Source organism: Pseudopipra pipra, chromosome 3 (assembly GCF_036250125.1).
Source record: "Pseudopipra pipra isolate bDixPip1 chromosome 3, bDixPip1.hap1, whole genome shotgun sequence".
In the NCBI taxonomy this organism is placed as follows: Eukaryota; Metazoa; Chordata; class Aves; order Passeriformes; family Pipridae; genus Pseudopipra; species Pseudopipra pipra.
In genome coordinates this window covers 100,847,459-100,875,302 of record NC_087551.1, presented here as the reverse complement: position 1 = coordinate 100,875,302, position 27,844 = coordinate 100,847,459, and the positions used below count along the sequence as shown (strand labels likewise).

General features: G+C 38.6%; 1 protein-coding gene across 2 annotated transcripts in view; it reads left to right on the top strand.

Annotated features, from left to right (window-relative positions):
- MBOAT2 (membrane bound O-acyltransferase domain containing 2) overlaps positions 1-27,844 on the top strand; it is a 92,179-nt gene that overhangs the window by 36,106 nt on the left and 28,229 nt on the right. For both annotated transcript variants that reach the window (XM_064650487.1, XM_064650488.1), the window contains exons 4-5: positions 22,936-23,031; positions 26,941-26,996. In XM_064650487.1, coding sequence (XP_064506557.1) covers positions 22,936-23,031; positions 26,941-26,996 — 152 coding nt within the window. The remainder of the gene's footprint in view (positions 1-22,935; positions 23,032-26,940; positions 26,997-27,844) is intronic.

Sequence of the window (27,844 nt, the reverse complement as noted above, 5' to 3'; positions counted from 1 at the left end):
TTTAATGTCCACCTGCATATTTAATTAGTGTACTTACTGTTACCAAAATACTTAAATGTTTCCTGTTGTTTTGATATGTTTGACTTAGTAGAACAATATCTGATACATCTATATGACTTGATGGTGTTTCATCAAAGCCTTTTTTTTTTTGTACATTTTGGATATCAGGAGGTACTGTCCAGCAACTCAAATGCTAGGATTAAAACGGACTGTCTGTCTGCATACCCGTGTGTTGTGGTTTAACCATAGCCAGCAAATAAGTACCATGAAGTATTAATGAAAGGGGAGACAACCAAAAGAGAGAAATACAATCACAGAGAAACAAATGATGCATGTACAGTTGCACATCATCCACTGAGCAATGCACAGCCTGTCCCTGAGCCAGCTGCCCCCAGTTTATATCCTGAGCATGATGCTCTCTGGTATGGCATATCCCTTGGACTAGTTCAAGTCACCTGTCCTGGCCATGCTTCCTCCCAGCTTCTTGTACTCCTGCTCATAGGTGGAGCATGAGACACTGAAAAGTCTTTGACTTAGGGTAAGCACTTAGGGTAAGCCAAAACATCAGTGTGTTATCAACATTATTCTCATGCTAAATCCCAAACGCAGCACGGTACTACCTACTAGGAAGAAAATTAACTTTGTCCCAGCTGAAGCCAGGACACTGTTCCTCACACTGGCTGTGCTAGTAGGTAGGGTAGGTTTGATCAATGCAGTCATTAGGCTTTGACTGTGCATGGTGCTGCTCATGTTGCAGGCCACATCTGTTAGTTGTGGTAATCTGACCAAGTCATACTTGTTCTGGACAAACTTTCAATTCAGTTGTGTTGCGCTGTTTACCTTCTAGGTTTTTATAAATATATACTGTGCAAAAAAACAAAGCCCAAAACAACAAAATCCTTTATATTATTTGATTTCAAGGGTCTGTGATTTTCTGAATTCCCCTTTTTAATTTTAAAGACAATGTTATAAAGAAACTTTTTTCCCAGTTTCAAGGAAATCTTACACATGCTAAATTTTTCTCAGTGGATAATTATTAAATATGACTAATCTTCTTTTAACTTAATATCTTTTAGATTTTACTTGTATTTTGATTTGTGAACTCTTATTTCTCCAAATTGTCTCTGAACCTTATCTTTGAATTTGTTTTCTGAAATTGGCAATACTGCCTTTATGATTTACAGACTATTTGATTTGCATGTTTTTGGATGCATTGTGACTGTTAAAAAAAAAAAAAAGATGGCTCAAAAGCAGCTTCTTGTGAATTGCTCTTATGCCTTAAGCATTTGTTAGAGGTGAAGGACTGCTGTTGGTTAAGTATCATCTGCCATTAGGAAGCTAGTAGAAATAGATTCTTTCTGGGTAAAAGTGTAGCAATTCCACAACTCAATTATAGTTACTAATGATCTGAAAAAGACTTTAATAACCACACAATCGCAGAATGGTTGAGGTTGGAAGGCACCTGTGGAGGTCAGCTGGTCCAACCCCACTGCTCAGGCCATGCAGAGCATATTACCCTGGTCCACACTCAAATGGCTTGTGAGTATCTCAAAAGAGGGAAGACTCCCCAGCCTCTCTGGGCAAACTGTGCCAGTGCTCAGTCACTCTCAAAGTAACAAAATGTTTCCTGTTGTTCAGACAGCACCTTATGTGTTTCAGTCTGTTCCCACTGGCTCTGTTCCTGTCACTGGGAACCACTGGAAAGAGCCTGGCTCCATCTTCTTTGTACTTTCCCTCCAAGAATTTATGAAGGTCCCCCTGAGCCTTCTCTTGTCCAGACTGAACAGTCCCAGCTCTCTCAGCTTTTTACTATAGGAGAGAAGTTCCAGTCCCTTCGTTATCCTTGTGGTCTTTTGGACTCTCTCCAGTATGTCCATGTCTCCCTTTTGCTGAGGAGGCCAGAACTGCACATGCTACTTCAGGTGTGACCTTACCAAACAGTGCTGTGTAGGGGTATGTGTCACCTCCCTTGAAGTTCCCCAAAGTGGCAACATTTTGCAAAGCTTGGCTGAATGAGGCAGGTAATAGCGTCTTGAGAAATGTCAGAACTAATAGGAGACAATAAATGGCCAAAAATACAGACTTAGTTCAACATTGAAAAAGCAAACGATACTTACTTGAATGGAGGCCATTCAGTTGTGTGTGCAACATAGTTGGCTTGAAATTAGGAATGGGATCTGTATGTCATGGATGACAAGAGAAACTTTATAAAGGAAGCTGTGCGAAGTGGAGAGTAATAGGGAAGACATGGTGTTCTTACATGGCTAGGGAATGTGGTGTCATACAGAGTCCAGTGTCAAAGACTTTATTTCACATGGAGTACTGCACATTTACTGAGAATTTGGAGAAGGTTAATTTACAACATAAAAAAAGAGGTGTGAAAAACTCAGATGAGAAATTAAAGGCATTTGAGTTGGATATCTTGACAAGGAAGTTAATCAGAAGAGACGTATCATCATAACCTGCCTGAAGCTGTTTGTCTGCATAGGAGAAACCACATTTCAGTTGTAGGACAGTGGGTGGGAGACTGAGAAGGGATCTGAGGTGGAAACCTGGATTTAATATTCCTATTGATCCTGAGAAGCAGGAGTTATGACTGTGCTGTCCAACAGGGATACCTATTTCTAAATATAAGTAGTTTTGTTTGTGGCAATCTATTACACTAAGCAAGTACCTAACTTTTAATGATATACCTAGTTCTGGCTGTGAATGGAGATGCATATGAACAGGACAGGAAAGTCAGCTTATTTATTTTTCTCTCATGAAGAATGTAAGTCCAAATTGCTTTTAAAAATCCACTTTTAAGAGAAGCAGGGGTTTGCTTCTGTCCCAGTTCATAGTAGAAATACAGGTTTTAATTTTCTAGGATGTTCCTGGGGCCAAGACTGTAGAAAAATGCCAAGAAGGGTTTTCAGTATCCTTACTAAAGAGAAAGGATTCTGGGAGGTTTGTAAATGCTAGGCACCAGGATCTAAGATGGTTTCCAGCTATAAGGAATGAAGGTAAAGTCTTCTTGAGGTAAACTTTTAAAGGGAGATTTTTAAGTTCTGATGTAGCACAGACATAGTATTTCCCATGGTTAAACCAATAAGTTTAATTAAATGCATTTCAAAATCAAGATTGGATGCTTTTGTGGAAGATTCCGAGAGTCAGAGTATATTTTTCATTAAACTTGATTCTGGTAATCACTTTGATTCTAATCTGAATGTTTTTGAGCTGTATTCTTGGTATTATTTCTTGTTATGCCTGCCTGGTTTTTGCCTTTTTATTAGGTCTCCTAATGGACCTCTCATTCTTTCAGTATGAAAGTAACATTTATCTTCCAACCAGGTATTTTCTAGTCTGAGCTACTGTACCATGTGGTTCTTACAACTACTGCTGATGTACCTGTTCCTAACAAGGGTACTGTGTTAAGCAAGCCATTGGTTTGATCCTTTATGTAAAACAAAAATTGCCTAAGAAGTTCCAAAATAAATTGCAGTGAAAAAAATGCATTATGACTCATTTTTTTGTTTTAAAACAAGGATAGGTGAATCTCCTGTATGGAGGGAGAAATTGCTTCTTCCCGTGAGAGCTTCCTTAGGGGTTAAGGGACTGGGAAATTGCTGAAGGATGGCAAAAGGAGAGTTGCAGAGGGAGCTGCTGGTGCCCATAGCTCACTGAGGGGCTGCAAGGCTGTGGTGAAGAGCTGGGAGCAGGCAGCCAGGCCTCAGAGGGACAGGGAGTGCTTCTAAGGGACTGGGGTAATTGAGCAGAATCTGCCACTGTTCGGAAAATACTAGACTTGGCTGGAAACACGGGCCTGTCTGCCAAGGACACAATGAACAAAGGGAGGGATGTGCTTTTTGTTCTGCCTGCCCTACTTGCTCTCAGATTTTTCTGTTTAGCATTTAAGCTTCTTGTCCTAGTAATGTTTGTGTATTGTTTTCATTTTGTTTTCTTGTGTGTTGTCCCCATCCCCCCTTTTTTCTGTGTGTCCCTTCGCCCCCCACCTCCCCAATTTAAAAGCCTTTAAAACAATTCTTGAAAACTTTGCGTAAGGAGGAGAGGTATGTGGGAGTCCACACACATAATTTTAAAACTGTGGCTAACTCTGGGTGCTTTGCATAACTCCTGTGCTCCTTTAACTAAGTGGTTTGTGGCATTCACATGTGGAAGCTTTTTTAATGATGGTTTCCCACAGCAAATCGTAGTGAGTGTTGGAGCACATGGTTGTTCAAGTAAATGATCTTTCTGACACCTTTCTTCTCAGATGCTTCCCTGTCATTTCTAGTTATTTATTTCAAAATATCTTTACGAATGTTTGACATCTTTATTAAAGATGTGCATTTTCCTACAATCTCTACCACCTGTACTAAAAGTTGAGATGACACATTTGCTCTCATGGTTACAGATATCTGCAACTTAGTGTGTTTGTGAGTAAGTAGTTGTGTAGCTAGAGCATTAAGAGAAATCTGATTTAACTATGATGCTTACAGTGCAACTGAGTCTTCTATAGAAATACACTTTTTAGGAATTTACAAGTTTGTGTAGGAGGTACATGTTTCTATTATTAAATGAAAATATTGGGATTTTGGAGTGTGATGTTTTTAGTGCATTTCCATGAATGCAGCAATATTTTATAACTTGCTATATGGAGATATATAGATACTGCACAGATGAAACTATGTGCAAAAGTGTAATTATTGCATTTATCCTATGTGGAAACATCTCAGTTGAGCCCCAGTATTGATCACTGCAGTGTAACTTCTTTCAGTAGGGTCTGCTTCAATCTGCATCCTGTGATATTCTTCTTGTGCAACTCTTCCATCTCACAAGTGCTATGAAGGATTTTGATTATTTGAGGAAAATTAGCTTGTTTTGGGACAAAAAGCTCTTAAACACTACTGTTTATTGCATGGAATGCAGTTATATGATAATTTGATGGCAAGCTTTAGCAAAAAAAGTTGATAATTTGTACCTCATTTTATCTTAGAAAATAAACAATTAACAAAATGTTAAATTGACAGTTAAATAAACTGGTTAAATCCCTAGAATGAGGGACATCAAGGACTCTGATCCAACCTCCTGCTCAAAGCAGGGACAGCGGTGGGGTCAGATGGGGTTACTCAGGACTTTATCCTGTTGGGTCCGGATAACCATTGCCATCCAATGCTCTCTCCTTCAAGCTGATCGTCAACTAGGAGTAGATCTATATAAGATCAAAGTGGACCTTGAGAACAAAACCCTACCCCATGCTTCACCATTCACATTGAATTAAAATTGACTTCATAAAACATATTTTAGGCTAACAAAATGAAGTGTAAAACTCTGGGCTGCTTAACAGCAGTTCTGATAGTCTGAGATTTCTCTCTCTGCCTTGTAAATCTGGTCTCATGGTCCAGTGGTCCAGTATGATTTGAGCAGTGATGAATAACTATTCTTTTGGATTAAAATCTTTGTTCCTTTATTCTTGCAGTCATAGATTTTATAGGATACATGTGGTTTCACTTTTTTATATGTCACTGCATTCACAGGCTTTATTTCTTCACTGTTGAAATAATTTGAGAAACTGATTCTGTCATTGCAGAGGTGTAACATGTCTGTATCTTGTGAAAGTAATGACTTCTGACTAGAGGTGGGCTAATATGTTCATGGTCTCCTAAAAGTATGTTCTCTGGCAAAGGTACAAATAACTTGAAGGTACACTTCTGATTTTTGGGCTATGTCACTGATTTTAATTTACTAGTGGCTGACGGCTAACCTATGTACTGCCTCTGGTTATAATAGAAATATCTGATCCCTATGGTATAGCTTTCAGATAGACTGAAAATACTTCAATAAACCAACAACTGAAAAATTGAGTACTGTCTTTAACTACTAAGTGTATAATTCATTATGAATTGTGACAAAACTGCAGCTCCTTCTTGTAGGTGTCCTTTACAGTTGATGCTGCTTGAAGTAGAATTCTTCTTCTCATGAGAGCTTCTGTTGTTTCTTTTTTTCCCATCCTTTTTAAGTCTACACTTGTTATCTTTGCATCTCCAGACATGAAGTATGACAAGGTTCTGGCATTAAGCTGAACTCACTGATGCAAAATATGAGTCTTACAATCTGTTTGCTTGTTTTTAATTCTGCCTTCTTCTCACAAGGCTGCCACCAACTTTTTTCTTCCTCTTACTTCTTTCTAATTTGAATGTGTGTGCTGGCATAAGACTGTAGTGAAATGGTGTTACAGCAAACAGTAATTTGTCCCTAACACCAGCAGAAATTTGAAAAGCATTACATCTTGACATTTTTTTTAAACTAATCCCATTGTCCAGCAAAGAGCTACTAAGTTGGCCAGAGGTCTGGAGAATCTCTTGTACGACAAAAAGCTGAGGGAGCTGGGCCTGTTCAACCTCTAGAAGAGGCAACTGAGGAGACCTCATTAATATGTATAAATATCTAGAGGGTGGTTGTCAAGAGGATGGAGCCAGGCTCTTCTATTGCCAACCAATAGAACAAGAGACAATGGGCAGAAACTGATGCAGAGGAAGTTCCACCTAAACATGAGGAAGAATTTCTTTACTGTGCAGTGACCATGGGCTGGAACAGGTTTCCCAGAGAGATTGTGGAGTCTCTCACTGGGGATATTCTGGAACTGTCTGCATTCAGTTCTGTGCAATGTGCTCTAGAATGACACTGCTTGAGCAGGGAGGTTGTACCAGGTGCCCCACTGTGGTCCATTCCACCCTGATTGATTCTGTGGTTTAAATTTTTTTCTTCCAAGTAACAGAAAGGCCTTAACAGAATATGTTTTCAGACTAGTAATGTCCTTACTGAATGTTTTCTCAACTCTTCCAACAACTAAAAGTGGGAGGAGAGTGATTACTAGTAAAGCAAGAGCAGTATAAATGGTTGAAGAGCTAGGACTCCTAATGTCTAGTAGCAATTTAAATTTAGCCCTGGCTGGAGGGGTACCTGGTGGTCTTAAGATCAACCAATGAAATTTACTACCATTGTGTTTAATCATAACAGATGATTAAATAACTAAAAGCAAAAAATACACATATAAACTCAGTATGTTTTGTTTCACATAAATAGAATACATCTGATTCAAACCCCTCATGGAGGAGCTCTCATTATTTTGGTCTGAGACTATATGGATACCTCTGGATTTTGATCACCAAAATAGTGTGAAATTGTTTCCTGAAAAGATACTGTCCATTTCCCCTCATGTTCTCATGTTGCTAATAAATGTCATAATCCCTAAATGTGTGAAACTGTATTTTTATTTTAAGGCATGTAGAACAGGACATGTGCATTTAGCTGAAATGCTTCTTCAAATTTGGTTTTTAATGAAGATACAGAAGGAAGAGTAATCATAGAGTGTGTTCTGTGTGCTTGTGTTACAGATTAGTTTGTCTTGACTGTTATAATATATGTGATTTTTCAAAGTCTTGACATTCCTGGCAAGTGCAGCGTAGGAGCTTCTGGATGCATGTTGAATTTCTGGCTGACTGGCAATCATGCTATTTTTAGGCTTGAAGGGTTGCAGTGTAGAGTTTCACATGCTTAGAATAAAATTAAAAGTTCTGTCTGAAAATTAGTGATTTTGATTAACTTGAACACAATTTATAAATATGTTGGACCCTTTCTAACAAAAACTTGTTTTGGAGAGTAGACAAGTTTAGTGTTTAGATGTTCTTATAATAGGGACCATGAAGCAGTTCAGCATAAAGCAAAATCAGGGAAGACTACAGAGCCCTGGGAGTCCAAATGAAAAAAATAGATGTATAATGTTAATCAGCTTCTGACTTTGTGGCTGGTGCTGTCACAAGGGTTTGGGCTTTTATGACAATGGGACATTCTTTGGTGATTATAGCCTGTTGGGGAGGGGTAGGATCTACCTGTCTAGAAGAGGCAAGGGAATCTTTGACAGCAGGCTGGCCAGCTTGCTGAGGCTAGTTTTAAAGTGAAGGACTCGAGGGGTTGGGTCCCATGTGACCCATCACATCCAACTGAGGAACATGAGAAACTGGAGCTCCTTGTGCAGCCAGGAAGTTATTATATCACAGAATAACTGAAACATAGTGGGACAGCTCATGTGACTAGAGAATTGCCATGGCTGTAAGCTGTTTTGTAAAGACAAGCAGGGAAGAAGGGGAGGAGGAGTCACGCTCTATGTTAAGGAGAACCTTGAATGTTTAATAATCAGCTATGGTGATCATGGAAGCCCTTTTGAATGCTCTGGGTCAAGATCAGAGGGGTTGTCTCCAAGGTGGCATCTTAGAGTGGACATCTGCTATTGACCTCCAAACCAAGAGAATAAGGCCAGCGGAGCAATATTTGGGTCACTTAAGCAAGCTTTAGGTCAACAGAAACTGGTTCTTATGGGTGACTTCAACTACCCAGACATTTGTTGGAAGAACCATACAGCAGCTGACATGTCATCCATCAAGTTTCTGGAATGCACAGGGAATTGCTTCCCCATACAAATGTTAGGTGTGTCACCAGGGAGGGAGGCACTGCTGGACTTGCTACTCACAGAGAAAACCTGTTTTGTAATATCTCAGTTAGTGATAGCCTTGTCAGCAGTGATCACAATATTGTGGCATTTGGCACTAGCTGAAGGCTAGTGCTAGGACAAAGCCTTTAGAGTTTTGAAGAGCAAACTTCAGCTCACTCAGAGTTCAACTGGGAGAGATTCCATGGAGGATAAAGGAGCTTGCGAGTGCTGGGAGTTTTTCAAGAGCGTTCTCCTGGAAGCACAAAAAGCAGTTAATCCCCTTTAAAGGTAAGGGAAGTAAGCAGAGCAAAAGAACCCCTTGGCTTAACTGTGAACTTCTGAATATGTTCAAAACCAAAAGAGGAGCATAACAGAGATGGAAAAGTGGATGAATACCTGTTCAGAACTGTAAGGACATTGCAAGGGTGTGCAGAGAGGCATTTAAAAAAGCAAAAGATCACCTTGAATTGAAATTGGTCAGGGATGTCAAAAACCATGAGAAAGGGTTCTTCAGCTATGTAAACAACAAGCAGAAACAGTGAGAAAATATTGGCCTGTTGTTAAACAGGAGAGGCGAACTAGTCACCAACAACTCTGGGAAGGCAGAGGTTCTCAACACTTTTTTTGTGTCTTTGCTGGTACTGTTGGGCTGTTGTACTTGGGAACAAAAATCCAGGTTGATGTACACATGTTCACTGTCGATGAAGGGAGTCTTGGTGTGTGAACTCTTACGGGAGCCTGACTCCTACAAAGCAATTGGCCCTGTCCATGTCCACCCGGGGGTGTTGAGAGCTGGCTGACTGTGAGACCAGTCTGTGCTACCTTCGAGAAGTTGGGACGATTGGGGAAGTCCTGAAAGACTGGAGGAAGGCTGATGTCATCCCCATCTACAAGAAGGGCTTAAAAGATCCAGGAAATTATAGGCCCATCAGTCTTACTTCAGCAAAGAGAAAGAAGTCATTATCCCACTCTACTTGGCACTTGTCAGGCCACACCTGGAACACTGTGTTCAGTTTTGGTCCCTGCTATCCCAAAAAGAATGTGGACAGGCTGGAGAGGGTCCAGAGAATGGGCATAAAGATAATAAAGGGACTGGGCAGCCTGAAATATGAGGAAAGGCCGAGTTCTGGGTTTGTTCAGCCTTGAGAAAAGAAATTTTAGGGGACACCTTATCACAGTGTTCTGATATTAAAGGGTGGCTCCAAAGAAGTTGGAGACTCCTTTTTTTCCAGGGAGTCATATGGAAAATATGAGGTGTAATGGGTACAAGTTACTCCTGGGGAGATTCCAATTAGATGTAAGAAGAAAATTTTTCACACTGAGAACAATAAACCATTGGAATAATCTCCCCGGGGAAGTGGTGGGATCCCGAATATTGGACATTTTTAAGATTCAGCTGGACAGGGTGCTGTGCCATCTTGTCTAGACTGTCCTTTTGCGAAAAAGTTTGGATCAGATGATCCTCATGGTCCCTTCCAACCTGGTATTCTATCATCCTATGATTCAGTTCAGTGAATTGTAATCTGTAACACGCTCATGGAAAGCTCTTGTGAGCTAAGTAAGTGTTTCTCTGTGTGTTATATAGTTAGGGCAGTCAGAGGGCTTGAAATAGCTCTGTGAAATTAGCACTTAAATATCAAGGTTCTGTGGATTTATACAGAGGGAATTTGAATGTCTAAAGAACAGCTGTATAAGTAGGAACACTTGCATTTGTGGATCTTGGTTTAAGTCACCTGTTTGAAATCATATGATGAGTCTGTGATAGGTTTTCCCAGTTGCTGGAGTTCTCTTCCTTGATTGTTTGGCCTGTCTGTGCTGGCTATTCAGTGGTGTTACAGTGAACTGTCTAATGTGCAGTGGGACCTTTGCCACCATAATCACAGTAATCTGCTTCTCTATGTTTGTAACATGTATTTCTTGTGATGAACAAATAGGTATAAACTATTCCTTGTAAACTACTTTTTTGACTGTTGCTGTAAGTTTAAAAAACTTCCAAATAATAATATTTGGCTTTTAATAAATACAGAGTTTTCCACTATATAATGGCTAGAATGATGATGAAAAAGAAATTCGAGCATATTTCCTAATTCAGAATAGTACCAGTCATGAAAAGCACAAATCAAGACAAGCTCTCTTCTTAGTCTCTTTTTTTTGTAGTTCAGGTTTAAAATTCATAAATGTCTCTTTAGAATTCTCTTTTGACTTTTGTGTTACCTGTAGATAAAAGACTTTAAGTAATTAAAATTTTCAGAAAGGAAGCTTTGAGCTGGCAAAATGATTGCAGATATCTTCTTTGTGTGTAGTCTCTAGACTGCTAGTGGCAAAAGATTTTGTACATTGATAAATCAGTGTTGAAAAAGATTTGGAAGCAAGAAGTTCATTTGTTTGGACACCCTGTTTGTGATGAGAAAAAAAAATGGTCTTGGCTCTCATAAAGAATGGCTTATTGTGTTTGGTCATATCCCTACTTGTACAGAACAGAATAAACCAGTAGTATGAGGAAATTTCCAGATAGTGAGTGTGAAAAGTGTTTGAATGCTGGGAGAAAGCAATTGTTGAAGTAAGGTTGATTATTATTTATTCTCTTGAGAGAGTTTTAAGTGACTTTTCTCAATTATGTAAATTCAATGAATTGAAAGTTGTGGTGTATAATAAGTTCTAGGAAATGTAAGAGAGAGAATAACTCAGGAAGGTAATGGAACACCTTGATAAGGAGTGATAGACAAATGGTAGTAATATGGGTATCCATATAGGTGAATAATTCATGATTTTGATTTCGGATTTCAAAGGGTAATTGAGAACAACCTGATATTCCTTATTCTTTTTTAGCATTGGCATGGAGGCTGCATTTGTAAAGAAATGTAGCCTCTTCTACTAGAGTATATTGAGATTAAATCTACCCAAAAGTGTCTGCTAGTTCACTTCATACAATATCTTGTTAGGGACTGGTCATACGATTCTTTTGCCTGGAATAAACTGAGCCATTCTGTTTGAGTTTTTAAAATTTATTTTATATTTAGTAAATTGTGAGATAATTTGATTGCTCTAGGCATTTAGAGGGAAAACTTTGAAGGATATTAGAAGGTCACAAACATGGGTTGTTTTGTACATCTTTACTTAAGAGCAGGGAGGCAACAAAGAAGAATGCAAGCAGTTCAGTGCCTACTGTAGGCTGAAAGTGCAGCTAAGTTCAAATGTGTATGAAATAGGATCAAGACAGTATCCCAACAAATCAAAGCTAAGAAAAAGGTGTGGGTTATATAAGTACAAATATGTGTAATACATACATATATACTCTGAGAACACAGTTACTTCCTAACTTAAAGATCATAAATCTAGCTTTGAGTAATTATTGGTTGCCTGTGGTTAAAGTATGACACTTACATAAGTGATTGTGCCACAACTTGGACTGAGTAGTTAAATTTTCTTTTTTTGGTTTCCCGTTGTTAACTGGAAGAATGAAAGATGTTCCAAAAATAAATGCTCAGCTTTTTCATAATGGGTTCCTTGTGTACTTGCATACAACAACCTACAGGTAGTGATTCCTCCAGCCATCAGTCTGAAGGATTTCCTTATGAGTGTAGGACAGTAGGACTACTGTATACCACAAATAACCATTATGCAGAGAGTTCATATTTGCTGGGGGTTGGTTTCTGGCCATGCTATTTTCTCTTGCATATCACTCTTTTTATGGAGTATCTCAAATTCATCCCTGGAAATAGTCAGTAGTGTTTCTCACATGCGGGAGAAAAATCTACATGAAAATAGAAGTTGCCATCCTGCATTCCTGTGTCGAGCTTCACCATGGAGCAAAGAAAATGGAGCTACCCACAGGTTTTCTCCTGGCTGAGAGCAGGAAACAGCTGACTTAGATCTCTACATGTGTTTCTGCAGGAGCATATGACAAATAACTGTGACAGTGGGGAAGCTGATGCATCATGTGAATGTTATACACATTGCCATGCATTGATTAAAGGATGTAGAAGGCAGGAAATTGTTGTGGTGCTTTAACTTAGCTGGGGGGTGGGGACTGGAAAGGAATGAAACAAGTCATCTGAAGGGGTAGGTCTTTCCAGGTTAAAGGAATATTAAGCGTTGGAGCAAAGCAGGCATTTCATTTAAGCCATATTTTAAGCAGATAATATTTTTCAGAGAAGGTTTTATTTGCTTCAGAAAAGGTTTTATTCCAGACATTATGCTGTTTGAGATGTGTGTCTGCATGATGGTGTAAATAGCTCAGCAAGGTGTAGGGCTGCAGCTTTGGTGAGGGTCCAACCAGCTGTGGGGCTTGTGGCTGACTCTGTGACCAACTGGAAACAAAGAATTGTTTGATTCCTTCCTGAAGGCAAAGCAAGAAATAGGGTGGGAAATATAAATACTGTCATCCCTTCTGATAAAATACCTCTGGTAAATAGGGCATTTTGTTTTGAAAAATGATTTAAAAGAAAATGCAGCTGTGCTAGGTTTTTAACACAAACTCCTGGCTTTCCTTTGATATGGAATCATTAAAATACTTTGTTTCTCTAACTAAATTTGATTCCTGTGGCTTTTTGTTTTTCATACTCCACCTTGCAGGGAGTTGGGTTGTTTATTAATCTGCTAGCTGCCCTGTGTACTGAGTCTGGCTGCGCAATCACCTTGTCAGCAAATCATATCCCTTATGTTTCCCAGCTGCTGCCATCCTTAACACGTGCAGAAAATGTCTCCTGGCTGGCTGAACACAAATTCCAGCTGGCATCACCTCATGACTGAGCAAACCTCCCCCTCTCTCCCATCAGTGTTGCAGCCACTCTCTTTCACTGTTTCAGGCATTGTGTCTCAAGGTGAGGATGTGGGGTTGTAGCAGAGCTTGGGGGCCTGAGGCAGCTGGGAGTCTGTTCCACTCTGCAGCCAGGAAGGAGCAACAGCTGCAGTACCTGGGGATGTGCATGGGGTGCAAGGAGCTGTGTGGTTAGAGTGACGAGTAGGTGAATGTAAATAACAGCTCCCTCTTATCTTCATCCACGATGATACTTGCCAAGTGCCAAGTTAACAGCAGTGATGGGTTTAATGATTGACCTTGCTATTGTTTTGCCATCAGAAAACTAGTTCTGTTAAACTGTCTGTAAGTTCTTGCATGAAGCTTTCTGGTGCACTGAAACAAAAATCATTTAGTCTTGCAAAATATTTTGTATTTAGCAGTTCTGGTTTACAGTTGCTAAACCGTTATGACTAGTAGGCCTGTACTTCAAAATAGCACTTTCAATATTCCATTATTGTCAATGTTCTGTAAGGACATATTTATTTATTTGAAAATATTCTACAGAAGTTGTGTTGCTGCCAAACTCCTACTAGGAGACTGTTTTCCAACCATGTGATCTGTGTGTTTCTGTTGATTTGCAAAAGTAAAGATACTGGGCACAGTTCTGGTATTTGAAGGAAGGTTACTTACGTATCACATGGGAGAAAGAGGAAGGATAAAATAACTTTCATGCTGTGATGCTGAAACATCATATAGCTAGGCAAATATTATGTAGAAAAATTGATGAACAAATGAAAGCAGCTGCTGCAGCAGCAGCATAGAAGGGTTTGTAGAACTTAGCAGCTATTTTGTTTCTGAATTACAAGTACTCATCTTTGTCAGAAGATCTCAAGATTCTCCTTCCTTCATTTGGGTTTTGTAGGGTGGATTCCAGCACCAGGGAATACTGTCTTTATAGATTTTGTGTTGTGAAACTGTTAGGCTTTCTTCTTTGTGCATGTTTTTAAGTGTTATATACTATTGTCAACTTTTTAAAATGCAAAGGTCAGACTTGGTGCTCTTATCTGTGTTGTTTACTGTTATACTTTCAAGCTATTGCAGAAATAGGGGTTGACGTGACACAATATGGTTTTTCAAGTGAGAGAGAACTTAGGTGACCCCTCGTGTCTCATCTCAGTTTAACATTACAACTTCAGCTCTCTGCTTTGAGTTTTCTAGGGGATAAAATCCATTTTTGTATTCCCACCCTGCCGGGTTCCTATGACACATGTTCCTTTTGGAGTATTATAGGAAGAATAAATCGCATGTTTCTTCAATTCCAGGGAAGAAACAAAAGCACCCTCCCTCCTGCCCTGTCTTCAGTTGTAGATGATGTTTCTCTCTTGTATGAGAGCCTGAAGCTGATCTCCTTGTCCTTGAGATGTGTCAGATTTGGAGGGAGCGGGGTGAGAGGTTGGAAAGGGAGAGAATGTAAATTCAGGGAGTATGTAGAAAAGAGAAAGGTTTTTTTTCTGTGCATTTTTGAAAAGGATATCTGTGTTGCATTTGTTATGTATTAATGTTGCATTTGGAATATGGCCTGTAGCTGTAAATGGAATGATCATTTAATTTAGCTTGGTAAAGATTTACTTTACCAAGTCATTATGTTGCCATTATGTAGCAAAACATCAAAATACATTAGGCAAGTGATAATGTCAGCAGCGGATCTGCAGTAAACAAACAAGCCGAGCCTTGGCAAATGGTTCTGGGGCAATTGAGCTAATGAAGCTTCATGTCCCCTGCCTTGTATGTCTGTTTGTGTGCAGGAAACCAATGGGCCTGGATAGCTTTTTCCCTACTGGCTGAGCAAAACCCAGCATGGACCCTACCAATCCAGAGGCGTGGGCCTACCCTGTGGCCAGCACGTGCTGCCCAGCTCAGCAAACCACTGCCCGTAGTGACAGGCAGGCCAACAAGTGGGGTTGGAGGCATGTGCATTTGTTGCATTGGACTGTTGTTGGGTCTAAATGTTGGAGAACTCTGTCCACTTGTTAAATTTCCTTTAAAATGGCTATCAGACCCCAAAATTTTCAGCTGAGGATTGAAAATGGGTGGAATGGGATAGTCAGAATGTGTGTTACCAAAGCATGATGGTATGAATGCTTCCTTCTCTGGAAATGGGCTCATAGACAGTCTGGTTTTGTCTTTTTAGTTGTTGTTTATTTCAATGCATTTTGGATCTCTTCTTCAAGTAATCAAAAGGGATAGACCAGTGCATGGATCAGAAGGCTTCTGAGTGGCTCAGAAGGATTAATATTGCTTGTATTTTAGAGAGTACTTTCTTGAAATAGAGGATTGGGACTTGGTTAAGGCCACACACTCAGAGTCTGTTATTGTTTACGTCATAAAACTAATGTATTTTCTAATACCAATTATGTATGTCAGTAATGCATCCAAAACCAGGGATTGTGTAAATAGGCATCTCTTTTTGGTGTAGAACAGCAGGTTGGGGCAGGCTAGCTTACCTTGTGACAATCAAACAGTCAAAACTAAGCTAACTGTAATCAGTATTTTTATTGACTTGTACTTGATGATTGCAGAATTAGATATTTAGCTTTGACACTTTGGACCTTTTTGTTTGATGTACATTTTTCCTTTGATTTTTTTGTAAAGAACTATTGTATGTTCTGAGTTGAATTTGTCTGCATGAACAATGAAAACTGATTTTGTTCATTAGAATTAAAACAATTAATATAGCTGCATTCTGACCCTGGGCACAAGAATTTTAATTTTTTTAGTTTTTTTTTTTTTTTTAATTTGGCACAATCAGTAGAAAAACAAGCAAACCCAACAGCAGCTTTCAGCATGGTGCTTGGGAAAACTCAGAGGCTATTCTGTCACCTTTTCTAAAAATCAGTGCAGTAATGTTACATGGTGGCTAGGTCTACCTTTTGAAACTGAATAATTACACATTTAAAGAAAAAAACCTATTTTTTCCTAACATAATGGAAGGAGTGGATTCTGACTGGACATGAAGCCTTTATTTCAAGGCTAAATCTGCAATATGTGCCAAGTAGCTGTTAAAAAAGTGCTCTGTGTTGATTGGTTTCTTTAACTTTCTTCCAGCAAAATAGCATATTGTGCTGTTGTCTTTCCACTGCATAAGAAGAGCCTAAAATAACAGAAGCTGTTCTGACATCTCTCAAAGCCTGCCTTTGTCAAGGTCACGGTTCTATTTTAACTGCATTTTGTGCAAACAGAGATAGGTATCGTAGGAACAAATATTTTATAACTAAGATGCTGAGTCCCCCAAAAATATAAAATGACAAAAATGGAGCTCCCACCCGCTGTTATGCAAAAACCATAACATATATTGGGTGATTGTTAGCCTAGGTCTGGGTGCAGCCCAGCTTGCCCATCAGCAGATACAAAGCTCTAGAATTAATCTGTGGATGTTCTTGCTCTTTCTTAATTAGCAACCCAAAATTTCTGAGGGACACAGGTAAAAGATGGGGGTTCTTCTTTTAAACTGCATATATAATCTTTATATTCTTAAAGATGTGGAAGCTTTGTATAAACAAGTTCTGTTGGTTCATTCAGCACTACCAAATTTGTGTATAATTATGCAGAAAATGTAGAAATTAACAGCTCTTTCTCAAGTGTATTTGGAACAACATAGAGTGGTAAAGATGAGGCTGTGCTTTGGAGCAAGAAGCTGATACAGGAGTAATATGCTGAGAGTTGTTAGACATGTGGATGGCAGATTTGAATCCAGGTGTCTGGTGATTGTTTGAGTCTGGGAGAACATTGGGAAGTTTCTGTGCTTTTTCTGCTTATCTGCATTCCTGGACATCTGTGTTTGAGCTGCTGCTGTAGAGTACTGCCAGTGATGTGGAGCTTTTATGTCCTTCTCTATTATACCTGATGTGGTGGGCAGGAGTGTTGGTGTATGTCCTGCTTTTGACAAGGACAAGGTTCGTTTTCTTCCTGGTAGCTGGTACAGTGCTGTGTTTGAGATTGAGTATGTGAACAGTGTTGGTAACACACTGACACTTTGGCCATAGCTAAATAGTGCTTACTCTCAGGTCAGGGACTTGGCAGTTTCCCATGCTCTGCCAGTGAGGAGGTGCTGGGAGAAAGCATGGCCAGGACAGCTGACCTGATCTGGCCTAAGGGGTATTCCAGAGCATCATGCTCAATGTATAAACTGGGGGGAGTTACCTGGAAGGGAACTGATCCTGCTTCTCAGTCAGTGGGTGGGGAGCAATTGTACTGTGCATCACTTGTTTCTCTTGGGTTCTGTTACTCTTTCTTCCTCTGCTTAAAATTTCAATTATTATTATATCTAGTTTTAATTATTAAATTGTTCTTATCTCAACCCACGAAGTTTACCTTTTCTTTCTGATTCTCCTCTCCCCTGTGGGGTGTGGGTAGGTGGTGGGGGCACTGAGTGAGCGGCTCTGTTGTGCTTTGTTGCCAGCTGGGTTTAAACCATGGTGCTGTATCACATGGAGTGAATTTGTAAGCTGACACTGGATAAAAAGGCTTTGCCTGTAGGAGAAAAAAAAAATCAACTGTTCAAACAAAATCAGACCACTTTGCACTGGAGTAGATGGGCAGTGCTGGTGTGAATGTTAAACTTGCGAAGACAAAAAACAAGAAGGGTAGTACAGGGATGAGACTGAGGTTTTCTGCAGTAGCAGAAATGCTGCTTCAGAATCTATTTAGTGTAGCTACTCCAATTTAACAGTAACAAGTGTAATACGAAAGGTGTATCAAATTCCATCAAGATGTTTGGAGACGAAAAGAAGTTCCTGTCATGTGAAGGAACTGAAGTGTGTGTATCTGTACATGTGTCTGTCTGTGTGTATATACACACACACATAGATATACATATAAGGAAGCTTTATGGCTTTATATACATATGCAGATAAAAGCCCCTAATATCTATGCTGGTTAATATTACTTGGCAAAAAATGACTGAACAAGAAATAATGATATAGGACTATGTATTTTCTATGCTAATAAGAGATAATTTGCTGGGTTTTTTTTTAATAGAATTAAACAGATGTTCTCTTGATGAACACCATCTGTAAAGTACTACTTTGAGAGGCTGCTTACTTAGTATTTTCTTTATATTATAATCTATATGTATATTTTTATAAGGTATTTAATTTATAATATGTTAGAATATACTTTTAAAAAAACCTTCTGGTAGTTTACTTTATATATTTCTTTTTAAAGGAAAGATAGAATTTGATAGGTAGAACATAATAAATATTATTTTTAGTCCTCTCAGAAGTTCAGAGTTGTGAGGAATTAAAATATAATATGGAATACCTGTACAAGAAAAGCTTTTCTGTAGAACAGGTTATTCAATATAGTTTGCCTATTTTTTTTTTCAACTTTAAATCAGAAGTTATAAGTACCACTCTGTTGTTCTTTCTGGTATTCATTGCTACAGTGTCTCCCAGATATGTCTGAGTTTGTCACATCTGCTGATAAATAAAGTATTAACAAAGATCCTGTGAATTAGCCTCAATCATATTCTAAATGAATGTCTTTGTGTCTTTCTGTTATATAATACAGTGTTCACTGCAGGTCAGTTTGTCTAGAAGTTACTTATAATAATAACAATATTGTGACTTGCTTGTAGCTGTTTATGTCCAGTGTGAATTACTTCTTTCTGCTCACAAGACATTATTCAGATAGTAGCAAGTATAGAGTAACATTGACTTTTAAGACCAATTGCTTTTCTGCTGGGGGAGAAAATTTAGCCTTGGGTAAAACTGTTACATTTGTGTGCAGCCTGTAATTAGTATTGTAGTTGGGTAAAGCTTGATACAGTTGAGCTCTGCAAAACCTTATTCAATTTTCTGATCTCAGAAGTCTTTTTGATGAATGAATCCTCAAAGAAACACGCAGTAAGAGTACTTTAGAAAGTTCTCAAAGAATTTTCAGATCTGTTTTGAATTTTTTTAAGTAAAGGTGAATTTGTGTGGGAATTAAGATGATTAGCAAGTTGCACCACAAACCTGCAGGAGAAACAAAAGGAGTGATATAAGCTGTCATAAACCTTTTAGATTTCTTTTAGGGAGAGCATGTTGCTGCACTTTGCCTAATTAAATGACATTTCTCATCGATAAGGGGTGTGATATGGCATGACTAATGTGCAGAGATGCACTTGCAAGGTGAAAAGTATAGAATGGATTGCATGTGTTTACTAATCAGTTAAAAATCTGCAGTCTTCCAAGCTGTGTGTAACTTGGAGCTGTGTCTGACATTGTTGGAGTATAGTTAAAATTCATAGTTGTGTTTGGTGAATGCAACATAACAGCAAATTTCACTGCTCTGTGGGAAGACAGCTTCTGTTTTAGATTGAAAAATTAAATCTGGAATCTAATCAAGAAGTTCACGGTGGTTTTTTTTTCTTCCATTTCTGCACTATAACTTTAGTGTGGATATTAACTGAATGTTGTGAGAAGCCCTACCATGTTGCTTATGAGGGCTAACATCTATTTCATAGAATCATGGAATAGTCTGAATTGGAGGTCATCTAGTCCACCCCTCCAGGGATATCTTCAACTAGATCAGGTTGCTCAGAGCCCCATCCAGCCCAGCTTTGAATGTTTCTAGGGATGGGACATGCACAACTTCTCTGGGCAATCTGTGCTAGTGTTTTACCACCCTCGTCATAAAAAAACACTTTCTTATATCTAATCTAAATTGACCCTCCTTCAGTTTTCAAAACCATTACCCCTTGTTCTATCACAACAGGCCCTGCTAAAAAGTTTATTTTTCTTATAGGCCTTCAAGTACTGTAAGGCCACAATAAAGGTCTCAACGGAGCTTTCTCTTTTCCAGGCTGAGCTACTCCAGCTTTCCTTATAGAAGAGGTACTCTAATCATCTTGGTGTCCCTCCTCTGGACTTGCTGCAGCAGCTCTATGTCCCTCCTGTGCTGGGGACCCAGGGCTGGATGCAGCACTCCAGGTGAGGTCTCACCAGGGCAGAGCAGAGAGGCAGAATCACTTCCCTCGAACTGCTGGCCCTCCCCCTTGCCTTCTTTGCTGCAAGGCCACATTACTGGCTCATGTCCAACTTGGTATTCACCAGGACTCCCAGCTACTTCTCTGCCAGGCTGCTTTCCAGCTGGGTAGCCCCCAGAATGTACTGATGCTTGGGGTTTTTCTTACTGACCATCGTGAGGTTCCTGTCAGTCCATTTCTCCAACTGTCGAGGTCTCTCTGGATGGTAGCAAGAATTTCTGGTGTATCAGCTGCTCCTCCTGGTTTGGTGTCATCAGCAAACTTGATGGGGCTCAATTCTGACCCATCTTCCAGATCATTATTTAAGATGTTGAAGAGGATAAGATCCAATATTGATCCCTGGAGTACACAGCCAGTTACTGGCATCCAACTCAGCTTTGTGCCACCGATCACCACCTTTGAACCTGGCTGTTCAGCCTGTTTTCAATCCACTTTGTCTGCTCCTCCAGCCTATATGTCATCAGCTTCTCTGTGAGGATGTCAAGCATCAGATGCTTTTCTGAACAAGTTATCTTCTTTCTGTCAACTTTGAAAAAATAAGTTTGTCCAAGAATTGACCTTGCATCTCCCTGGTTTGATATTCAGACTCACATAGTCTCATTATTTCTCAATTTTCTTGTATATGTAGAACTGGGGTATCATTAACTGTCACTAAAATTCATCTTAAAGAGGAATGCAGTTTTTATGAAACACTTGAATGCATGGAGAGTAACAGGAAATGCTCATGGGGAAATACCAGACTTCTTGAGTGCAGCATGTGGAACATATGCAGTAAGTAAAATCCTGAATACAAAGCCTGTAGAATATATCAAGAATAATGACCTGTTTCTTCAATGAGACAGGAATCTGCAGTTGCAGGATTACATAATCCTGCAGGACTGTATCATATGGACTCTAGAAGAGAACCTCAAGTTTCCTGACTTCTCAAGTGCTTTTATTTTAGGATATTTATTAGTATTTCTTCACTTGTATTTAACAGCATAGCTTTTCTCCTTGCAAAAGGAAGTCTTTGTGATGCCTTGATTAAAACCAACATAAATATTTTATGTAAACTGTTAGGAGTAGAAACTGGTGTCTGTTTTCTTCTGTCTGAAGGTGTGTACCTAATCCATTAATGTATTAAGTGTGTTTCTTGTCCTAACAAAGTATGTATTACTTCTGTAGATAGCATTTGAAGTTATGAAAGCTACAGATAGAGGTACTTCTGTAATTCTGTTTATTCTAGACCAATTGCACTGTTTTTCTTAAAATATCTCAGGAAAATTTTAATTCCAAACTTTAAGAATTCTACATTATATCATACTCCTGATATCTACAGTCCACTGCATACTACTTGTCTTAATTTTTTTTCTTGATGAAATTATTTGGTATAATTATGAGACAACTATTGTGTAATTGTGTCGAATTCTTACTACAAACACCCAATATCATACTGTTTCTGGATTATTAATATTAATGAAAACAGAAAATGAACTATTTCTAAAACAGGTACTCTAAACCTTCCCCCCCAAATTAAATAACAAGTGTGGTTTAATGTAGCTACTGATATTTAAGGTAATCTGAAATTTCAAAGTTGGATGTTTGAAAATATTAAATGGTCTATATCTAGCACAATTCTCAATTAAAGGTTAAACTACAGGTATTGAGTAGCAACTTTCAGATGGAAGAATAATTTCTAAGACCTTAGAATTTCTTATGTTAGCTTTTTCTTTTTTCAAAATATTTATTTGGAAAAGAAAGGAGAATCATGTTCCAGGGTCTTCCTGCAGTGTCCCTCACCATTTCACCTAAATCCAGTCCTGGTTATGATTTTTGTTGTATGGATATTTTTATTCTAACTGGGTTTTTAATGTATTATATGACCTGCTGTACAGATTGCACATTAGTCTTGTGAACATGAAACTGAGACTGTACAGTTCATACATAAAGCCCTAGAGGATTAGTTAAGTTCCTGTTGGCATTCACCACCCTTTTTGACTTCAAAGAATATCTGGCAGATTTTGTGAGGTGTATTGGCAAGTCAGTTCTCACTGGTGGACTGTTGTACTGAGAAAACAATATGTGAAATTTCTTTTTATAATACATATAACACACAGGGTGGTACTTATCTGTGTTTTTTCTTACATTTCCTGAGGATCATCTTAACAGAAGACATAAAGGCATCCTGTTCCTTTTTCACTCAGATATGTTTTAACGTGTATTTGAAAATTAATTGCCTTTTCCACTTCTTTTGAAAACAGCAGCAAGGGGATTTGTAGTACTGAATTTCGAATGTATAGAAATACATTCAATGGAAATTATGTTTTATGTATAATTTGCCAAACTTCTATACTCATACAGACGTAAATTAACTCTGAACTAAAAAAAAAAAAAGCTTAACAGATTAATTTTCTCTTTATAGGACTTCCAGTTTTTACAGTGGCACTTAAAATTATAATTCCTATGCTTTATTTAGTGAATGATAATAGGATTTGTATGGTTGTACTGCTTTCTTTATAAAAAAAAATTCTGTGCTTGCATAGAATAAACATTACAAAAAAATCCTCAGGCACAATAAAGGTGTAATTACAGACTCCAATTATGTAACATTCACTAGAAATAATTGGAGATTAAACTCTATTTTAAAGGTAGTTTATTCAATGGAGAAATGTTTATGTTTTTTAATTGAAAAGCTTTTTTTCCCCATTTTCCTTCCAGGTATTGCTTTGTTTTTGCTTTGGGATACCTCACTGTGTGCCAAATTACTAGAGTCTATATCTTTGACTATGGACAGTATTCTGCGGATTTTTCTGGGTAAGGAGAAAAATAATCTTTCCATCTTGTCCTCCTAAGTGATACTGTATCTGTTGTTGTGGGGGTTTTTTTTTTTTGTTTGCTCCCCCACATCCCTCCCATGTGTGTCAGCCTTTTAAACTTGGGGAGAAAGCTGAGCATGTATGTCCATATTGACACACATACGTGCTTTAATCATAAAACCTGAGAATTTTTGTGTCTTGTTAGAACCACCCATGTGTTACCTGTTGCCTCCTGTTCCTGTCTGAATGGCATAAAGGATTTGATGGCTATGGGAATTTTTTCTCTTCTCTTTTTTCCCTAAAGTCTCTGCTACCACCCATGACAGCATGATGAACCTTGAATTGTGTCTGGCTTACTTGCTTGCCTGGCACAGTCTGATACAACTTTTTGAAGAAAATCTGAATGGTTTATGGAACTTAGCTTTTAGCTTCTTTTGGTTCTGGTTTTATGTTAGATATTTAAGAAGGAGAAAGCTAAGGAGGCAGGCACCTGGATGATAAGGTACTCACACAGCCCTTGGAAACAGAAAGTTTTGTTTCTATATGCCCTCATTTTATATAATGAACTTCTACCTATATTTGACTTAAACTGTATAGGAGCAAAACAGAACCAAATGGGCAAGGTAAAAATAAACCATATTGGTGATTCTTCTTTGTGCTGCAGACACAGAGAAGTGAAGCACAACATTTCTTATAAACAAATTTGCTATTATGATAGTGCTTTTGTTGGTTTAAAGGAGAGTGTGTATTCTGGGGGGGAAAAAGAGGTGGGGAGTATTTGCTACTGCTAAAAATAGTGCATTAAATACTTTTCAGGAATATTATGAATGGCAGTGGTCTTTGTAGTTTAGTATTACCTGTAGTAGAGTTGTACTTGTTAGCCTTGTTGCTTCTCAGTCTTCATAACTAACGGGCACATAGTCCAGAAACTTAACTTGTAGGCTGAAGACAAAAGCCTTTATGGTTAAGTTCATCTTTTCTGTCATCTTTATCTTCTTACCTTCTGAAACATCTTTCTACATTTGTCTTACATCCAAGTGTCTGCCTTCAAGCCAGATATCCGAGTTCCAATTGTAGTCAGCAGAGATGTGATCGACGTGGACAGTAGAGTCTGGAGGGCATTTCAGCTGTCCGACTACTGAGTATCTACCTGAGCATGAACTGGGTCACTCGTCAGATGCCCCTGACTATTGACTACATCTCCATGGGCTGTAATGAGAGCTTGCAACACAGACAGACGTGTAAATTCACTGAAACTAGATTTACTGATGTTGAATTTATTTCACCGTTACAAGTTGATCTGTAATCCAAATGCTATCCCTTCCAGTTCACTGTAGGGCCAAAGTGTACAACATTGGCAGTGATCAAAGCTCTGAGCTGACTCTGGAAACAGTGTAATTGCACTTTGTTGTTGTTCTCTCAAAACTATTAGTAGAGCTTGAGTGCACCATTTCTCAAATGCAACTGTAACTGCTTTCAGATAGCAGCTGGCTTTGTAGCTCTGCTGGTTTTGTGTTAGCTCAGAGATTTCTGCTGGGTCTAAACATGTCCAAAGATTCTCACATCCCATTCCTGGAGGTGTTCAAGGCCAAGTTGGATGGAGCTCTGAGTAACATGGTCTAGTTAAAGATGTCCCTGCCCATGGCAGGGGAGTTGGAACTAGATGATCTTCAAGGTCCGCTTCCAACCCAAACCATTCTATAATACTATGATTTATGAGCTCTGTGCTCTGGACAGAACTGTTCTGAAGCCTAGATCCAACTGTCTGATTGTATGTTTGAGCTGTCAGATTTAAACCACCCTTTCTTGCATCAGTTTGGGAGTTGGATGCACATCACATTAAATCTCTGGCATACACTGCTTATGCTCCCTTGACACCTGAGACAGAGGTTACTTCCAAAACAGGCAGAGAAAGAAAACTTTCCCTAGTTCTAGGGTAAGAGAGTAAGCTCAAGAAAATAACTAAAGTTGCCCAGCCAGCTGTTGAACCCCAGCATCAGCAAGTTCTTCTAAACATGTTGGCAAGGATTCCTACGGTGGTTAGCCCCAAAGGAGCTCCAAATATCTGTTTACCTAGATATTTCTCCTAATATGCCATGCCCATCTAAGGTGTCCAAGCTGAGAAAATCTGGGAAAAGTTTAAAGGACAGTCTCAATGCACTGACAATGGAGAAAGCTGAGGAGACCTTGTACTGGAGATGCACTTGCTTGTGCAGAGCTGTGTGGGCCTGGCTGCAGTACTACCAATAAGCCTTCTGCTGCCTCCTTTCTCTTTCTCCCAGCACCTGAAAGGGGTTGTTAAAATCCTGGTTCACAGCCTCACTGTGCCAGGAAGGACTCTTCCTCTTCTAGTCTCTAGATTGTTGCTCCTCAGCCAAATCTTTGATGATACTGGAATAGCCACTTCAGAAGGCAAAAAACCCCCGAACTGGTGCCTGCTGTGACAACAGTGACAGACATATCAGCTGGAATTAGTGTAAGGGCCAACTGGGCTCCTCCTGGGCTCCATCCTTCCACCAGGCAGGATCCATGCTGTCACATGTCTGCTTGATGGGAAAACCCATTATGTTCAGAATCACTTGGGGATTTCTGCCAGCACCAGGCAGGTCTTCAGCTGAAATGCTGGAAAGACATATGAAGGATTTACCAGACTATCTGTTCTTGCTTAGTTCTCTTCCTTGATGACCCTTGCTTGTCACTCTAGTCTTCATATCAGGATTTTGGGGCACTGATATTAACAGTAGAATTTTTTTTCCCCAATTGCATTTTGAGGACTGGAAATAATTGTGTGTTTTGAAATAACCATTACCTAAAAAAAAAATTAATTTGACAAAATTAATCTGGCAAAATACTGGTGTAGCCCTGTCAGTGAAGGAGAACTTGATGGCTTTTGGATTTGTTTTCCTGGGCCAACTTAAATGTGTTATAAAAATGCTAAGTGCACTCAAAACTTGAACAAAACTAATGCCCAATTTACAGTATGATTATTTTGTTGTGCTTTTTTTTGTTTGTTGAGGATTTTTTATTGAGTTTCGGTTTTGTGGTTTGGTTGTTTTGGTTTTTTTCCTCCAGCTCACTACTAGGTAAATATAACTCTGATACATTTTTTGAGATCTGATTTCAAAGTTAAATTTCTAAATTCTAGTAGCTTAATTTGCGCAGTCCTCTGTTCTTTCCCTCCCCCAGATTGAAGGTTTTCAATTTGAGATTTACATCATTCAAAAATTCTTAAATACTACGAAGATGGTATAATTTCTCAGTACAAAGCTGAGTTGGATAGCCAGGGAAGAATATTTCTTGGATAGTTTATGATTCACCCAAGTATACCAAATTCAGAACAAAGGGAACTCTGTTGGAGCCAGCATAATTATACTGGGTTTTTGTTTTGCCATATATGTTTACTTGAAGCAAATAATAATTCTAGATGGAAAAATTAAGTATAAGACCAGGTGTTAGTAGAAACACTGGAAGTGGTCAGCATACCTAAACAATTTATTTTAATGTTCAACTTTGGTATAATTTTATTGGTTTTTTTTACTGCTGCAGTAACTTGCAATGAATATAATTGCTTTTACTGCCCTTTTTCCTTTACTCTTCTTAAGGTAAAAAAAAGAAACTGTTAGTAGAAAATACATGTGAAACACTAGCTGTGTTTGTGGAATCTAATGAAGCAATAAAAGGTGTGAATTATCAAATACTGCATTTAAAGCTTAAATTCTTTTCATTGTATTGAAAACTCTATAATGGTTTGAGCTCAAAAAAATTATTCACTTTGCTCTTGCATTGCAGATCGTCCAGTTTAGAGTAATTAGGCTGGACTACTATTATAAACTTTCCCTGGTATTTCCATGTGAAAGAAAATCCTAAACTTCTATCTAAATTATTCTTTCTTCCTTTTTTTAAACAGTCCAATGATGATAATTACACAGAAGATCACTAGTTTGGCATTTGAGATTCATGACGGTAAGATTTCTTTACTGTGTTTAATTTTCCATACAAAATAAATTTAAGGAATGTTTGTCATGAGTCAGTGAGTTACTTTAGTCCAGTTTTGTGTTTTAGGTCAAAACATATTTTTCTGTCTCAATTATTTCTTTTGATGCTTACTAATGAAAGTGCTGAGAAATGTTGCTCAGACTCTGCAGAAGCTCTAAAAATGCTGACACTGTGCAGAAGACATGACTTATCAGAAGACCAGTGACACTTCTGGAGTCAGTGACCAAAGACCAGTGACATTCTTTTGGGATGAATTATTGATCCTGATAGTTAGCTAAGGAATTTCCCAATTCAGAGATCTCTGCTGCTGACAGATAGATAGAAGAAGCACATATTTCTGTTGTTGAGCATCTTTTGTTTTAAAATGCTAACTGTTGAGCTCTTCCCTAGTTTGTGCCATATATACAGATTTTTATAAAGCCTTTGTATATGTTTCATTTTGTTTACTATCATAATTACACTCACTGCTAACATATTACTGTGAACAGGGAGATTATCTAATTAGGCTTATGTCTTTTCTCCTGTTAGATTTATCCATCAGATAAGTGGGCCTTAGTTGTGACAATGAATCCTAATGTCGGCTTTTGTGGGTAGGGTAGCTAGATGTTTAGTTACCTTTAAATTCAAAGGAGTAATTTTCATTTTAAAGTTTAAAATGCCATCTAATAAATGTGTCCAATTAGATTGAATCACTTGGAGCTACAGCTGTCAGTTGAAGATTTGGGAGTGTAGCCCCAGACACCTGGATCAAGCCACCTGCTGTCCTGAAATTCCTTTAGTAACATTATGTAATTGAGTTTAATATGCTTTTGTCT